The sequence below is a fragment of the Podarcis tiliguerta genome, assembly GCF_965153285.1.
Source record: "Podarcis tiliguerta genome assembly, chromosome: 10".
Classification (NCBI taxonomy): domain Eukaryota; kingdom Metazoa; phylum Chordata; class Lepidosauria; order Squamata; family Lacertidae; genus Podarcis; species Podarcis tiliguerta.
This window is the reverse complement of record NC_139543.1, coordinates 18469206-18487945: the sequence shown is the minus strand read 5'-3', so window position 1 is coordinate 18487945 and position 18740 is coordinate 18469206. Positions and strand designations below refer to the sequence as shown.

Here is an 18740-nt window from a genome sequence, read left to right as displayed (position 1 = left end):
TAGAGTAGCTCTGTGAAAGTACACGGACATAAAAATTGGCACCATTTCTGAAGAAGATGAAAGGCGCCACATCCATTGAAATCAACGAGAGTTTTGCCTTTGCCTTTTGTGGAGTCAATACTTCACCCATTAATACCATTAACTTCTGACATATGTCTTGATGAGGCAGCAAGATAAAAGGCCATGTTTCTCCGGTGACAAAGAAATAATGAATTTCTGCTCACTTTGGCCTTCTGTGATTAGTCAACACGAAGGCCTTTAATGTAAAATACTGAATTTACGTGCAAGTACGGGATCCTTTATTAAAACACACAAAAGATTCATGACTACTTGCTGTGTGGAAGCTGCCACACACATTGATCTTAATCTGTCAGCAGCGCAACTGTCATGTGCCCCTCACAATTTTTAAAACTGGTATGACACCGGTTTAAATGTATAATGCAGAGCAATGGAGCAAATGATAGCAAGAACGTAACTGATCATCAGCCTATCAATTATTTCATTCCATTCAGCTGGGAATGTTGACATTCCCTCTCTTGTTCCAGTTCTCCAAATACTGCAGCAAGTAACTGTCATTACTGAAATTATATCTCCCATAAAGCTAGCCACAGATTCTCCCTCTCAAATTAAAAAGGCAATTAAAAGATAGATCTTCTTGACACCTTGTACATATCTATAATGACAAAGCACACTAAAGCTATACTCCTGACAGTGCCCAGGGTTTGGTACGGAAGTGAAATGTTTAAAATATTTAAAACTGTCTGGGTGACAGCCTATCCATTTTATCTGCTAAGAACACACCGGGAAGACTTTGCGGAAGATTCTCTGTGATTTTTTTAATCACTTTCAATCTGTATCGCGCAGCAGAGTTTTGTGAAGAGACCAATCTGAGGGGAAAAAAATAACTGAGAGGAAGATGAAACATTTCAGTGAGGCTTTGGAAACATAAAGATGTAGGGCAGGCAGCAGTTATTATTCACTTACTTTGGTTCTGATGACGAGAGGCAATGGGAGAAGTAGGAGGGGAGTGAAGAAGATGAGGAGAAAACGTCGGTAGACCAAGAGTGTTTTGATGACCTTCATTGCGGCGGGCTGCAGGCTCTTCTTTTCTGTGGAAACCATAAACCAAAAGGGAAAAGAGAGATCGAACCTTAAGTAGAAGTGTCTGATTAATATTTCTCCAAACTATCACCTTTAGCCTTTGCAACAGAGCCTTCAGTCAAGCCAAGTTAAAAATAAATATAGCTCTTGATTGTTTTAGTGTCTTACCATTAGATAAGAGGTGCCTTTCCCAGTGAAGATATGAAATACTTTCTATCTTGACTGCACTCTTTTTTATTCTTCCGTTATACCAGGAGGAGATCTAGGAACCCACCCAGGCCTTGTTGTGAAGCCTTCTTCTTCACCCTGCCCTTTCATGAAGCCTGAAGACAAGCTGGGTGGGGCGTGTGTTCTCTGAGTCCTGAGACTTCGTGAGGGGCTTGTTCAAGTTTCAAAGCTACTTTGGTTAAATTCAGAAGTACAGTGGAAAGTGAACTGAGTTCAGAACTCTTGCTTCGTACTCTGATAGCACCATACCGGTGTTCCTCCTTACTTGTGAGCAGTGAGAAAGGGATAATTTAAGCACAGTGTTCTTGGATGCCTCTGAACCACAACAGTGTTGTGACCTGTGCCGGAGTGCAGTCACAGGACCTCTCAGGTGGGCACCATTACAGGTCAGAGCTCCTCCTGCCTGCTTCTTGCCTTTATGTACTTCTGAGAAGCGCAAAATGAACATTTCAAGTCAAAACAGAAACTGGCCGGCGTGTGCGATTCTGCACTTTTTTTATCTATGAAAAATAATAATGTGGCAGTCTTTAGCTGCTTCCCATGTCTATATGTGTTTTCTCACCCTGCTGCCTGTTGACAGTTCCCATTTTTAACTGTAGCCTGGGGAGTGCAGAGTTCAGCTGTCTGAGTAATGTATGAAGCATGCTATGATGGCAGAAATGCTGAGTCAATCAAAATATTCCCATGATGTGCAGGAATCGTCTTGCTATGATGAAAGTATAGGACTGGCATCAGCACCCAGGGCCTCCTGGAGGTGCAGTCCCATTATTCTGCCCTCTTCCTGCAGCTGAATTGAGTCACCATTTCCCACAACACGCTCAACCTCTTAGGAGTTGCCAGGAAATCAAATGGTGGCTAAACCCAGGTACCCAACACTGCTTGGAATACTGTCACTGCAGCCAGGAATGTTCCTGCTCACCACAGCCAAATGACAGAAGAGGAAGAGAGGGACACATTGCTCAAGACCCCCTCAGACCTGGAGCCAGCCTATGAAACTGGACCCGCTAACCCAGGGTTTCCCAAACTTGGGTCTCCAGCTGTTTTTGGACTACAACTCCCATCATCCCTAGCTTCCAGGACCCATGGTCAGGAGTGATGGGAGCTGTAGTCCACAAACAACTGGAGACCCAAGTTTGGGAAACCCTGGGCTAATCTGTGGTCCTCCAGATGTTGTTGTACTCAGCCAGTATGGCCAATGGTCAGAGATGATGAGAGTCATAGTTTAGGGACTCAGACAACACAAACTTGTGGCATGGGCCCCTTCCACACATATACAGTGGTACCTCGGGTTACATATGCTTCAGGTTACATACGCTTCAGGTTACAGACTCCGCTAACCCAGAAATAGTGCTTCAGGTTAAGAACTTTGCTTCAGGGTGAGAACAGAAATCGTGCTCTGGTGGCGTGGCGGCAGCAGGAGGCCCCATTAGCTAAAGTGGTGCTTCAGGTTAAGAACAGTTTCAGGTTAAGTTCTGACCTCCGGAACAAATTAAGTACTTAACCTGAGGTACTACTGTATCACAGTCCCATCCCAATGCAGAAATTCTCTGGAGTCATGAAAGGGAACTTTCTGTTCTAATTCTGAAATGACATTTTCGACATTTCTGAAACAACGCCATGGCATGCTCTGAGGGGTTTTTTTCCTACCATGCCCCAAGAAACACACACATGCACTCCATTGCACTTGACCCAGAAGGCCACAGCCCACTTCGTATTTATGTTTGATCCAGCCTGAAGAAGAGTCTGACCAAGTTTATGGACTCCTTAATAAGGAGTGGGGAACATTTGGTCCTGCAGATGCTGCTGAACTATAACTCTCATCAGTCCCACGAAGCATGCCCTCCGTACAATTAATTATTATATCGGGTTTCAATCCTTGACAGACTAAAGGCTGCTTCACGCTTTGCAGTTTTTAAATGTGGGAGTCACGTAGATTTGTGGCATATGTATCTTGTTCGACAACTACAAAAAGAAAAAGAAACTGTACAAAGCATCCCTGGCAAGTACCCCAAACTAAAGGAGATGCCAGTCAGCTGATTTCAGTTTCCTCATCTTGCTAGTCCACTCTCCCCACCCTCAGAATCAGTTGTGCTTCAGTCATCAAACTTTGGATCAGCCTGCCAGCTGATCCAGATTTTAATTACCCTGCAAACATGCAACCTCACTGACCCACGACTATTTGCCAACCATAGCCGCTGATGTAATTTTCTTTTGTACTGCTGAACTTCTCGTGCTCCTCTGAAGGAAATGTACTGCAGTGTGTACAAAAAGCAGTGGGAAGTGAAAAAGTTAATTAATCTGATTAAGTGCCCATTTCAGCCAGGGTAGCCATTTCCTTGTGCTGCAGTAGTTTGCAGTGACCCAGACAAGTGCGAGGCTAATAGGATTAGCATCTTAACCTGACCAGTCCTGCTCAGGACAGATCGTACGAGTGGTCTTTCGGATGATTTCGGATTTCAACGTAAGAACATAAATGCCCGGACACTGAGGTCCAGTGCCAAGGGCCTTCTGGCGGTTCCCTCACTACGAGAAGCCAAGTTACAGGGAACCAGGCAGAGGGCCTTCTCGGTATTGGCACCCACCCTATGGAACGCCCTCCCACCAGATGTCAAAGAAAAAAACAACTACCAGATTTTTAGAAGACATCTGAAGGCAGCCCTGTTTAGGGAAGCTTTTAATGTTTAATAGGTTATTGTATTTTAATATTCCGTTGGAAGCCGCCCAGAGTGGCTGGAGACCCAGCCAGATGGGCAGGGTGTAAATAATAAATTATTATTGTTGTTGTTGTTGTTGTTATCACCTGCTGGATCAGGCCAATGGTCCTTCTAGTCCAGTATCCTGCTCTCACAGTGACTATATGAAACCCACATGCAGGACCTGAGCACAAGAGAACTCTCCCAACAACTGATATTCAGACACATACTGCCAACTCCCGTGATCCCCAGCCAGAAAGGTCATGGGCCAAGGATGTTGCAAGTTTTAGTCTAACAATATTGGGGGTGGACAGGTTCTTTTATCCTGCAGTGTATTAAGGGCTCTGAACGATGCCATAAGCATCAACCCAAAGTCCCTTCCTCATGTTGTACCATTCTGGGCGAATCTACACTCACTGTTTTACACAGTCATGCAGTTCCTTCAGCTTGCATGCAGGCCACAATGTTTTCACTGTATATAAGGTGGGTCTACACTCATGGTTTTTAACATTAAGGAGGGGTTAAGGAATGCTTTTGCTGATGTACATGGACACATGACACCTTACATTTTACGTGCATAATGCGTTATTACCTTGCCTTTTTATCGTTCAATGCTTAATAATTTTAATGCTTAATGACTGATATTTTAATGTATTTTTAATCTCCTGTTGGAAGCCGCCCAGAGTGGCTGGGGAAAGTAATACAGCAGTACCTCGGGTTACATACACTTCAGGTTACACACTCCGCTAACCCAGAAATAGTGCTTCAGGTTAAGAACTTTGCTTCAGGATAAGAACAGAAATCCTGCTCTGGCGGCGCGGCGGCACCTGGAGGCCCCATTAGCTAAAGTGGTGCTTCAGGTTAAGAACAGTTTCCGGTTAAGAACGGACCTCCGGAACGAATTAAGTACTTAACCCGAGGTACCACCGTCAATTGTTGTTGTTAATTGTTTTATGCAGCTATACAGTGGTACCTCTGGTTGCGAACAGGATCTGTCCCATTCGCATCCTGAAGTGAAGGCAACCCGCTTGTGCGCATGTGCAGGTCGCCCCATCTGCGCATGCACATGATGTCATTTTGAGCGTCTGCGCATGCGCGAGCAGCGAAACCTGGAAGTAATGTGTTCCTTGAAAACACTCAACCTGAAGCATATTTAACCCGAGGTATGACTGTATCGGTGAAACACTGCTCATATGTCCCTATGTAGTGTTTTACCTTTCTTTACTGCATTCAAACTCTGACCCCCCTCCTATGGTATTTGAGCAGGAAGGGAGGGAGGATTAAAATGTAACACCAGAGGTTGGAGCGGAGCAACCAGCAACCAGCAGCAGGGAAAGAAACAGTGTTTGGGACATGGGGTGGCCAGGTATGACTTACATTTGATGGGAGGCAAAAGGTAAAAAACGTTTTAATTAACCAGTATGCCCTGTGATGTGTTAGAACAACATATCTAATATTAGTCTAATAATGGGAATGACCACACCCCACATTAAACGGGGGGCGCCCTTTGCATGGTCGCGCGCAGCCCCCTGGACCCTATGCGGCACCATTAGCACAGGCTTGGCTTCGCCTTCCCCAGGTAGGATACCTGGAGCTCTCCGCCTACTTCAGCCAGTTGCCCAATCCCGCCTGGGGAGACGTTGCCAAGGTGATCAGGCCAGGTAGGGGGAGGGACCACCCTGCCCACACTATAGGGGGAGGATCTTACCTGGGTACATTTGACAGGAGGGAAAAGGTAAAAAAACATTTTAATTAACAAGTATGCCCTGTGATGGGGACGCGGGTGGCGCTGTGGGTAAAAGCCTCAGCGCCTAGGGCTTGCCGATCAAAAGGTCGGCGGTTCGAATCCCCACGGCGGGGTGCGCTCCCGTTGTTTGGTCCCAGCGCCTGCCAACCTAGCAGTTCGAAAGCACTCTCGGGTGCAAGTAGATAAATAGGGACCGCTTACTAGCGGGAAGGTAAACGGCGTTTCCGTGTGCGACTATGGCTCACCAGAGCAGCTTCGTCACGCTGGCCACGTGACCCGGAAGTGTCTCCGGACAGCGCTGGCCCCCGGCCTCTTGAGTGAGATGGGTGCACAACCCTAGAGTCTGTCAAGACTGGCCCGTACGGGCAGGGGTACCTTTACCTTTACCTTTATGCCCTGTGATGTTTTAGAACAACATATCTAATAATATTCTAGTAATGGGTAATAACGTTAAACAGGTCAGCGTAGATCCAGCCATTGCTGGCAGTATTTAAACGCCATTCCCTCAGTTTTGGTGTGAACCGAAAAACACCTACAGTCACTTTTCATGTTACACTCTCCCAACCCACAGCTGTAATGAATTTGCTTCCCCAAATTCTCTCTCTGCAAACCAGGATGTCAAACATTCGCCAGATGTTCTCTGCATCTTCAAACATTTGCGGGCTATTCACTGAATATTTCATAGCAATAGCACATCTGATGATATTTCAGTTTGTTGTTTGACTTTGATACTTGACAATATTTAACATCCCCTGATCATATTGTAGCGGGTGAAGCTGGCACTCCAAGTTTTGCACGTTTGCTGTCAATCGATCCGCTGCCAACACTTGCGCAGCAGTTTTGTCAATTTATCATCTACCCTTTTTCTGCTGGTGCAGCTAGCACTGAGCCATAAGAACATAGCCAGCAGGGTTAGTTGCCACTGCCTGCCTGTCCTCCCATGAATTTGTCTAATCCTTTTTAAAGTCATCCGGGTTAATAGTCATCACTACTAGTTATAATTGCCTGAATTGGTCACTTGATTCCCAGATCTTTCATCTCTATGGATAAAGGCAAAAGTGTTTAAGATTCCTATCAAAATAAAGTTAGTTATTCTATGTGAGAAATATTCAACGCAGCTCCTCCAAGGGACAATCCTGGATTTACAGAAGCCATCCCAGTTTCTGATTTGATCCTGGAATATCCAGCTGGTCCTTAAGGTAAAGGTAAAGGGACCCCTGACCATTAGGTCCAGTCGTGGCCGACTCTGGGGTTGCGGCGCTCATCTCGCTTTATTGGCCGAGGTAGCCGGCATACAGCTTCTGGGTCATGGGGCCAGCATGACTAAGCCGCTTCTGGCGAACCAGAGCAGCACACGGAAATGCCATTTACCTTCCCGCCAGAGCGGTACCGATTTATCTACTTGCACTTTGACGTGCTTTCGAACTGCTAGGTTGGCAGGAGCAGGGACTGAGCAATGGGAGCTCACCCCGTCGCAGGGATTCGAACCGCCGACCTTCTGATCAGCAAGTCCTAGGCTATGTGGTTTAACCCACAGTGCCACCCGCAAGTGCCCCTATTTTTGTCAGAGAAATGTTGGAGGGTATTGAATAGGGCATCCCTGTTTTCATTGAAGAAATGTCGGAGGGACGGTCTCTATTTTCATTGGAGAAACATGGGAGGGTATGTCAACATTACTCCAGCACTTAACTTGAGTGGCCTGTGCCAGTCACTATGAGATGAAAGCCAGTGTCATACAAGGCACTACATACCAGGGAGAACCCTCAGTTATGAAGAAGTAGATAAAATTCAAGCCACCATAAGTGGACAAACACACGCAGAAGATAGAAAGTGACTGCTCTTGTAGAACTTTGGCTACCTGAAACCAGAGCAGATTCCGCAGCCCAGAGAATTATGGGGAAATCTTCCTCACTGCCACCCAACCTCCAACTCCCTTACAACATGGGGAGCCCATTCCCTGCCTTGTGAGGTTATCTGAACCTGGGCACCAGGTCAAGCAGATATTCCTGCTCTCTTCCTGGCTCAGAGGAAACTCTTTGAATCCTTCCTTGTTCAGAGGTACACTGCAACACTTTGTTGCATGTCTTACTGGTATCTTCTAATTAATGTGGATGGTGGTTGTGCCATCGGCAGCAAACATGTCTTTTGCCCAAGGCTTCTGCCATGGTGATATGGGATCTCTATGCAACATTTTAGCTCTTCCTATATTATCACTCATAGCTGTAACTCATAGCTTTGACTACCATCAGAATAACTGAAGAAGGTGGAAGAGAAAGCATTTTGCAATGAGAATTTCTGACCTATGTTTTCTTAGTCATGGTAATAGATGCATGTGTTAAGTGATTATCTGCATCCCTCCAAAGGAAATATTTCTAGTGTGCTGGTTGAAAAATTATATACTCATGTATATAGAAATACACTAAAAGAATGGCTTTGCTTAACTGAGTTACTTTGGGAAATCACACTTAATTCAGACATAAAGACAAGCCATGTTTTACTATTCCAAGAATGATTAGCAGCAAGGCTTGAGCTCAAATAATTCCTTCTTCCTCTTGCCCTTCCTTCATGTTTGAGTGATTAGTTCGCCTCCTAATTTGCCATTTCATCAGAATGCCGGGAACTGTGGTTTGTGCTAACCTTTGGTCACCCTCAAGCTAGGAGTCAAATCAGGATCAAACCATGGTTTGGAATCTGGTTTTGAAGGCAAACTATGGAAAAGTTAGTGGAAACCATAGTTTGTCACTTTGAACAAAATAGCAGTCTATGGTTTACCAGAAACAAGACTCAAAAGCTTCTAAACTCCTCGCCTTATGTTCAAAGAAAGGCAGAAGGGAAGGAGGAAGTGATTGTTCTTGTAATAGTATTATTTTCCTTGTAACAATTTGTTGCTACATGGTTTGTTGTTGCATTAGTCACTATGAGTGCTAAACCTGTAATGTGCTTCGGGATGTGGGAATGAAAATCACAGCATATCATTCATAGAACATTTTCATTCCTAGGATAGGCCAACCCAAGCAGCCAACTAGAGCAGAAGGTAGGAAAATAAAGAGATTTTTGCCTTCAAAATATTTTTTTAGAGGATCACAATTCTGTGGCTAGTATAAATTGTCAACAGGTAATGAAAATGTCTACACTAAACTATGCACTCCCCATCCCCCAGATTATAAGATGGTTTCTAAAGTTAGATTCCTATTTGCCTGGTGATATGAAAAATCTAATGGGCTGTCTGTACCAATCTGAGCTATTGTGCAAACAAGTTGGCACCAAAGAGGGGAAAAATCATGCTTATGCAAAGCAGAGACTGTAACCTAGATCACACTGCTCTTTTCTCTCTCCAGAGCTGTTTTACTTGCTGTCACAATGAATGAACTCAGCAATGTATTGTGTAACAGGTTTCTCTGTATAATTTTGATATAGCAGCATTAATTTTGGAGTGTCAAAACAGAATAGAAAATGAATGGGTTCCTTTTGCTATGGTTCAGTTCTTGGAAACCTAGAGAGGACTCTTTTATTAGATAGTAATTTGCAATCATGGGGAATGAAAACAAAGAATCTAAAGCAGGGGGTGTACAAAAAGCTTGTGCATGAAGATTTCAGGCATCTGCACCGAAATGCACAAACTTTTAGTGGCCTGGAAGTGCAGTGAAATTGTTCCTGGGTGAGCAGATAGACCTTCAGAGAATTCAGGGGAGATGGATTTGGACTGCAAGCCCTGTTCCTATTTCCAAGATATGAAACTGAGTCTTTTCAAATAAAACTGTACAAGCAATGAGAGATGCTGATTTTTCTATAGTTCCTGAACTATACACAGGAACTTGCATGCATGTAGCTCTGCTGAGACTTTCAGGCAAATGCTTGGGAGTCATTCCTGAGACATTCCTGGAATAGCATTCCCTATATCTCTGCACAATCTAGCATTAATGAAACTCACGTTTGCTCAATAATAGCCTTGCACAATGCAGTTTCTCCCTCAGTAGAGATATACACAGAGATAGCTATAGGTACCTGGGTGGCATCACAGAACAGACAGGGAATACAGGTTTTCTGGGTGACTTCCTGCTCATCTTCTTGAGCGAGTCATTATTAGGCTCAGCTTCCCCATGCTTTCAGAGGAATTATTTATACAGGTTCCTTGCACAGATAATTCCACTGAAACGGTGAGGAACCCTATGGTAATAATAGTGCTGAGCCAAACTGAAGCCCAGATGCACAATTATATTTTTGCCTTCTATCTTTTGCTCTTAGAAGGTGCAAAGAACCACATTCCGTAGAATGGAAAACTTGTCTGAGCAAACTGGAATTTTATTAGCCTCTCTAAGTGCAGGTCTCCCTGTGAACCTCACCTCTTATAAAGGTTTCCTCATATTCTGTGACTGGTCTGTACTTCTAAGCTGGCAGGATGACTCTAAATCACATGTGGAGGGGAGCAAAGTGCTTTAGCCTGCATTGGTTTATAGCTGTACAGACAGTGCACATCAAACATGGACAGGGTATGTGGACTAGTTCATTTTATATACATGGGACCCCTATCGTGGCATCCATGAACCCCACGAGACCTTCACAAGACCAGTCCCTTGGTGGCATCAAGGACCCTTGTCTATCTCATGTTTTAAAGTCTGTTCAATTGATTTCATCTTTGACTGTTTGGGGGCATTGGCTGAAACCCTGCAAAAATCCATAGAGGAGTCCCTAAGATGATTGGATGGCACCTTGTATGTCTCCTTCCATCAGCTCCTGCAGCCAGTCTGGTGCCAAACATATTGGTCTGCTTCCTTTGGACCACATCAGCAAGGTTGGGGGTGGGGTCATGTTCTCTGGAAAGCCCAAGACCTCCATACGAATTGCCCAGGCTTGTGCTCTGGAGAGGTCACTTTGGTGCTGCTAGCACAGTGGTTTGACTTCATACCTGGAGGCGCATACCAGACAGATGCCAACGACAAGACTGAACTTGCCCGTAAACAGGTATATCAGTTGCAGGAAACCTTTGGCTTTCAAGGTTTCGCTGAACAGCAATTCCCAACAGCCTCAGCAGGCACAGCCAACTGCTAGGGATGATGGGAGTTGTAGTTTGGCACCACCTGGAGAACCACACCTGAGGTATGTGAATCCATCCCACTGATTTATTGTGCAGAAGGTTTGGAAAGAAGCTGATCTGCTCATTTTCCTTTTCAACTCACATGCAGCACTGGATTTACATATAAGCTAAACAAGCTATAGCTTAGGGTCCCATTCTCTTGGGGGCCCCCCAAAAATGTAAAGAAAAAAACCCTGGATGCACTTTGATAAAATACATATTTTGTTATGTGTGAATGGCTTTATATACCTATTAGGTCCATAAATTACTATATAGCATATATTCAACACAAAAAACAATGACAATTTGTTGTTTACAAGGACAGCTGGACATATAAAGGGCCCCATTACCTTTAGTAGCTTAGGGCCTCATCAAACCTAAATCCGGCCCTGCTCACATGCGTCATAAGCGGTGGTTATGAGCTACGGATAGGTTGTCTCTTCTGCCTATGTTTTAAAAAGATGCAGCCAGAAGATTTAAAACAAACACACACAGCCCATTTCAGGCTGGGTTAAAGTTGGCCAGATGGCAACTGCAGCTAGTTAGCCTCAGCTGGTTTGAACAGTAAATCATCCCACATGCAAAAATATTTACATGGAGGGGAAGAGGCCCAAACAGATCTGATGGACATGTTGGAAAGGAATCTTAAATCTTTGGCTTGGCTTTTGGGGATTCTGAGGCAATAATTCCTGGCATATGTTGCATCCCTCTCAAATCCCCCGAAAATCATCTAGGGCTATGGAAATAATAATAATAGAAATCTCCCAGCCACCTCTTTCTCCCAGAACAGCTGGCCATAGATAAGTTACCACATGGAAGCTCTGCAGTCTGGGGCAAAAGCCTTAAGAGGTCAGATATGAGCTGTCATAAGACTGGAAAGCCTTTTATGTTCCTCACCCCAACATAATTTGAGCAGGTCATCCATCTGGTGAGGTGAACAGTAATTCTGTGGCCTCAGATATCTGAAACCACAAAAAAACTTTTCTACCAAGCCTTCTCAATATTGCTGCAGGTTTTTTTAAAAAAATATCATCTCTTTTTATATCTTTGAAAACTGTAGTGATGCATGGAGCAAAATACATGGAAATATCCTCATGTTTGCTGTCTGAGCCTTTCAGAAATGCTGCTCTGATTTTCACTGAGGAAAGTTAACCTCTGCATAAACTGCACCACTTCGGACTGGGTATGTGTGCTCACATCTGGATGCTTCTAGATGATAACAAATACCCTGCATATGTAAGACTAGAGGAAAAGGGTTGTAGCCTAGCTGGACACGTGTGGCGCTGTGGTCTAAACGACTGAGCCTCTTGGGCTTGCTGATCAGAAGGTCAGCGGTTCAAATCCCCATGACGGAGTGAGCTGCCGTTGCTCTGTCCCAGATCCTGGCAACCTAGCAGTTCGAAAGCACACCAGTGCAAGTAGATAAATAGGTACACTGCGGCAGGAAGGTAAATGGTGTTTCCGTGTGCTGCTCTGGTTCCATTGCACCAGAAGCAGCTTAGTCACACTGGCCACATGACCCAGAAAAACTGTCTGCGGACAAAACGCCGGCTCCCTCGGCCTGTAAAGCGAGATGAGCGCACAACCCCAGAGTCGTCTGCAAATGGACTTAACTGTCAGGGGTCCTTTACCTTTACCTTTACCTTTACATATTAAGTTTATACATGCAGGGAGAATGCAGTCAGTGTGACACATTCTGAGCTATTTCTGACAAAATAGTCCTTGCAAAATCAATACCGAAATGCTTAAAGTGGGACAATGCTTCCCACCCCTCAAAGCGAGACTAACTCCTAGGTCACATTCACACCGTACATTTAAGACACTATGATAGCATTTTAAACAATCATGGCTTCCCCCAAAGAATTCTGGGAGCTGTAGTTTGTTAAAGGTGCTGAGAGTCGTTCGGAGACCCCACTAGTCCACTCACAGGGTGACAGTCCCCCCTTGTTCCTCAGGCAGAGGTATTGATTGTTAAACTGGAAATTGTAGCTCTGTAATTCTCAATTTCTTTTGGGAATTATAGGGACAGAGCTACCTAAATTGTATGGAAACTTATTCATGTATGCTACTACAGCAGCAAGAATGTTACTTGCCCCAAAATGGAAAGAAACAGAAGTCCCAGCAAAGGAAGTATGGATACAAAAACTTATGGAATATGAAGAAATGGCAAAACTTACCAGAAGAATCAGAAATCAAGATAGCAAACTTTTTATAAAAGAATGGAAATGGTTTATTGAATATTTGCAGATAAACTGTAAACAGATAAAAACATTGGCAGGATTATTGTAATAGCCTGCAGTTTCATAAGAGTATATATTTTAAGAAGATGAATAAATGAGCAAATTAGCTTAATTTGGATATGCAGAAGATATTAAATATAAATTTAAGGAACCTCAGAAAGAGGAGGAAGTCAAGTTTTGAAATGTCAAAATGATTGTAAAATTAATGAAATGTATAAAATTAGTGAGATGTACAAGCAAACCAGAACTCACAGAATTATTGGGGTGGAGAACCATAACTGTTTAAAGTGGTATCATAGCACTTTAAGTGTTTGTTGAGAATGTGGCCATAGTCTCTTCTGAACCCCAGTTCCCTCATATCTAAAGTGCTAATGAATGCCAATTCTGTGGCTTCATGCCGGAGCTCTCCTTTCAGATGCTGTTGTTGAATGAAGGTGATGTCAAGGCCAGCAGCAAAATGCCATGTCACAGTTTTCTGAATATTATCTTTTTTAAAAAATGTCTGGCCTGTGTGCATTCATATTAGGATCTTGCATAAAGCCTGTCCTGTTGATCAACATAGACAGAGTAGACGGGTATTTCTGACAGATGATGGAGTATCACACTGACAGATGTGGAACTGAGTGAGTCTTGATGGTATGGCTGAAGTTATCCAGTCTGGTTCCGTTTGGGGAGATGTGAGGACAAAGTTGCTGCAGGGACTTGTTGCCAGTTTGTGCCTTGCTTTCCTAGTTTCCCAATCAAATCAGGCCATGAGAAAGAATGAGCTGAGCATGGACTCTGAGGGTAAGTTATTCATTTCCTGGTGAACATTTCCTTACCCCTACGATTGTGATTTGTGGACTCCCACTTAATTTTATTCTGATTTTAAATGTGATTTAGAACTGTATTTTAACCTGTTGTTTGATTTTGTGTTTTTAATGTACAGTGGTACCTCGGGTTACATACGCTTCAGGTTACAGACTCCGCTAACCCAGAAAAATTACCTCAGGTTAAGAACTTTGCTTCAGGATGAGAACAGAAATCGTGCTCCGGCGGCATGGCAGCAGCAGGAGGCCCCATTAGCTAAGGTGGTGCTTCAGGTTAAGAACAGTTTCAGGTTAAGAACAGACCTCTGGAACGAATTAAGTACTTAACCTGAGGTACCACTGTATTATATATTTGGTGTTAGCCACCCTGAGCCTGGCTTTGGCCGGGGAGGGTGGGCAACAAATAAAAGTCAAATAAAATTCATTATTATTATTATTATTGTTATTATTATTATTATTATTATTATTATTATTGAATCATAGAATCGTAGAGTTGGAAGGGACCCAAAAGTCATCTAGTCCAACCCACTGCAATGCAGGAATCTCAGCTAACCCATCTATGGCAGATGGCCCTCCAACTTCATTAGATGCACCTATGATATGGATGGGGGAGATATATGGTTCCATTCATATTTTAACATGAACCTACCTTATTCTCACTTTCAGAAGTAATGTGCAAGATGAAGCACCGCTATTCTTTGAAATTTGCACTCTTCTGAATTTGGTGTTTGCAGTTCTCCAACCCAATCAAATGCATATAGCCATGAAAAATAGCACCTAAAATGCATTGTGCTAGGGAAATTACAGTGGTGCCTCGCAAGACGAAATTAATTCGTTCTGCGAATTTTTTCATTCTACGAGTTTTTTCGTCTTGCGAAGCACCAATGTGTATTGACAGTTTCCCATAGGAATGCATTGGCGGTTTAAAAAAAAAGGCGCAAGACGTTTCGTCTTGCGAAGCAAGCCCATAGGGAAATCCGTCTTGCGAAGCAACTCAGAAAACGAAAAACTCTTTCGTCTTGCGAGTTTTTCGTCTTCCGAGGCATTCGTCTTGCGAGGTACCACTGTACTTGCAAAAATGTGTACACCAGGCAAAATTGCATTAAATAACGTGTATATTGGCCCACCCCCACTGCAAATTGCAAAAGGCAGATCAAAGCCTATTTATGTATGCAACGACTGCGACAAGAAATTTATTAGCCCAAAAGTGGAAATTACAGGAGTTACCATCGTTGGAGGAGTGGCATACAAAGATGATGGATTATGCGGAACTGGCAAAACTGACCTGCAAGATCTGAAACCAGGAAGAATCAAAATTCCAAAGAGATTGGAGTAAATTTATTGACTACATAAGTAATAACTGTAGGAGTTTGAAGACATTAGCAGGACTGAAATAAATCTTACGACGTGGATTTGTGGAAAGGAGAGGAAACTGTGAGGTGTAGATTGAAATATAAAGTCTGTGGCCAGGAGGGAGGGAAGTCATTGCTCAGCAGACCTGTGGAAAATGAGCTGTGTAGATGAATATGGAAATTTATTGTTTGTTGTTTAAGGTGAAAATTTAATAAAAATGTATTTAAAAAACAACAAGTAACATGTATATTGGGGAAAATGTGCACTAAAATCTGGCAGATTTCCATGAGAATGTAAATTTCCCCTCCCCAAGACTGATGCAGAAATGTGAGGACCTTAATGTAAGGCTAGAACAAAATGAGAAACTGGGAGAAACTATCTTTTCACATTCATGTGCTTGGCTTAAATCAATGCTTTAAAAACTTTGGCTGGTGTGAGCTGGCAGGGCTTATGAACTGGCAGTTTCTCCACCATGCAATCTTCACCCCTCCATAGGATCACTTCGTTAATTCTAATAAAGCTAGAGAGACTACAGTGTGATGTGCTAATGGCCCTGGCAGATATATATAGCCATTAAAAGGGGCCTTAGTGGCCAAAATAATCCACGTGTGTCCTCCTCTATTCCATAACAATAAAGATAACTGCACCTCAAGGAACTCTCAGCATGATTCATTGCTGGGAATCGCCAGCAACCTTAATATATATATTTCCCCCGGAAATGGGTTTTACATTAAGGACTGCATCTGCAGTAGGAATGGCAAGATTTCACAGATCCAGGAAGTGAGAGCAAGCGTATCTTGCCAACATCTCTCTGAAAAGATCAATGTCAAAAGATACGTGCACATCTGAGAGGGAGCTTTGCTTAGCAAGACTAACCTTTGGAACTATTTGTGAATATATTTGCATGCTCTTTCATCGACAAATTTCACACCCTCCAACATTCCAAAGTTAAAAATAGGGACATTTCTGCCCTCCCCAACTGACCTTCTCAACCCTGCATTTACTGCCCCCCCCCACCTCCTGCAGAACATTCCCTGTCAGGGACACAGCACCCTCCACTCTTCTGAGAAAACCTCATAATCCTGATTATATTTTAATAATATATTTTTTATTATGTATACCCTGCCCATCTGGGCATAGCTGTGTTATGTACTGAGTTGAATAGGATCCAAACTGCAGCAGTCTGATTGGTCCTAGAACAATAGGATTCAGAATGCAGCAGTCTGATTGGTCCTAGAACAATGCAGCAGTATGATATAGTTGGCAGGAACCACCCAATCATGCTCCAGATATAAGTGAATCCACAACCTGATTGGCTTACAGTAGAATTAGCCAATCATGTGCAGCCCACTGTGTAAATAATGTATATAAAGCAGATACTTTGAGGGGACTTTCATTCATTCCTCCTCACCACTATGAGCTGAATAAAGAGCATGAAATCACTTTGCGACTCTGAGTATATTTCAGCTGTCAACGTTTCCCTTTTTTTAAGGGAAATTCCTTTATTCCAAATAGGATTCCTCACAAGAAAAGGGAAAGGTTGACAGTTACGATCTGGGCGGCTCCCAAAAGAGCACTAAACACAGAATAAAACTTCAAACATTAAAAGCTGCCTTCATATGTCTTCTAAAGGCAAATAGTTGTTTGTTTCCTTGATATCTGACAGAAGGGCGTTCCACAGGGCAGACACCACTACCGAGAAGGCCCTCTGCCTGGTTCCCTGTAACCTCACATCTCGCAGTGAGGAAACCACCAGAAGGCCCTCGGATCTGGACCCCGGTGTCTGGGGCTGAACGATGGGTGTGGAGACGCTCCTTCAGGTATACTGGGCTGAGGCCACTTAGGGTTCTAAAGGTAGGCACCAACACTTTGAATTGTGCTCGGAAACGTACTGGGAGCCAATGTAGGTCTTTAAGGACAGGTTTGGTTAAATTATAAAAAGAAAAATGCACACCAATGAATATATTTTAGAAAGGGGCAAGATTAGACATGGACTCACCAAACATTTTTAAAATAAATTATCAAGACTCCTCATGCTCCATTCTGCTCCCCCTTTGTCCCCGGCCAGAGTGACCCTGCCCTCTGCCTGCCCCTCAGAGCTGGTGCATCACATGGGGTTGTGGCAGCAGCCTTGTCTCCTCCTTGCCTGTGTGGTGTAGTGGTTAAGAGCGGTAGTCTCGTAATCTGGTGAACCGGGTTCGCTTCCCTGCTCCTCCACATGCAGCTGCTGGGTGACCTTGGGCTAGTCACACTTCTCAAAGTCTCTCAGCCTCACTCACCTCACAGAGTGTTTGTTGTGGGGCAGGAAGGGAAAGGAGAATGTTAGCCGCTTTGCGACTCCTTTGGGTAGTGATAAAGCTGGATATCAAATCCAAACTCTTCTTGCCTCTCCAGAGGCTGCCATGAACTGCCCAAGGTTGTGGGGAGGCAGCAGCAGCAACCATGCAGAGGCAACAGGATGCTCCCTCACCGCCACCGTTCAGAATAAGCACCGGCTCATTGTCTTCTCTAATTGTGGCAGGAGTGGCACTGGCAGGGGAAATAAGGACATTCTGGGATCAATCAGAAGCTGGAATGGCTTGCGTAATTCCGGGACTGTCCTTGGAAAATCAGGACACTTAGAGTGTGCAAAATTTCAGATTGTCAACTTATGTAGTGAGTGCTGGTCTTGAGGAATTCTCCAGACAGACCTGCCCTGATCTGCTTTCCTGTAATATTCGTTTAGCAGAGAGAGGTTGGTAGGCAAGCTGGACCTTATCAGAGGGTAGCAAAAAGGCAGAAGAGCTGACTGTTTGTTTTTCAGATGGCCATCACAATTAGGCTGTTTTGTTCTGCAAGGTCTTAAAGTGAGATATAGCACTGATCAGCTTGTCACCCATTTCCAGAATGGCACACGTTCCTACACTAGATGTTTCCCAGGTGTAGCAATGCAGAGGCCAAACAATAAATCCAGTTGGTTTTCGACTTTTACAAACGGCCAAAATCGTTCTGCATTTCTCATTCCCGAGTCCTCGCCTGCAATTTTCGCAACAGATGTGCATCAAATGGAGATGTAAAAGTTTTAAGCTTCCACATGGCAAAAGTGTCCCTGCCCAAAGTGTGATTTGAATTTTGAAGAAAACAAACGCTCGGCAACAGGGACAAAAAAAATCTGCGAGAGATGTTAACGCATCCTGTTTATTCCAGGACTTGTTTGCTCACAAAATGCTATGCTGCAGAAGCTAGACTTTACATCTTGTTTTCTATTTTATTACTGCAGGTCCCCTTCTTCTCCAAAACCCATGAAAGTGCAGAGAGGAATGTTTGCCACACTTAGATGAACTTTAAACAAGCTTTACGGCCAAAGAGCCGCCTCTGGCAGTGGTCAAATTACTTTTTAACACCCAACACACCAGACAGCCTCCCCTGACAATGCCTGCTCCAACAGTCAAACCACATCTTCCCAGGAATGAAAATGCAATAGACTTACTGGGGGTGAGGGGAGGGTTGTGAAAT

The 18740-nt window shown here is 43.8% G+C and overlaps 1 protein-coding gene across 1 annotated transcript in view; it reads right to left on the bottom strand.

The window, feature by feature from the left end:
* SLC13A1 (solute carrier family 13 member 1) overlaps positions 1–18740 on the bottom strand; it is a 95041-nt gene that overhangs the window by 52489 nt on the left and 23812 nt on the right. Inside the window, exon 2 of the mRNA XM_083399765.1 lies at positions 985–1109. Within this exon, the coding sequence (XP_083255891.1) occupies positions 985–1083 (99 nt within the window). The 5' untranslated portion in view covers positions 1084–1109. The remainder of the gene's footprint in view (positions 1–984; positions 1110–18740) is intronic.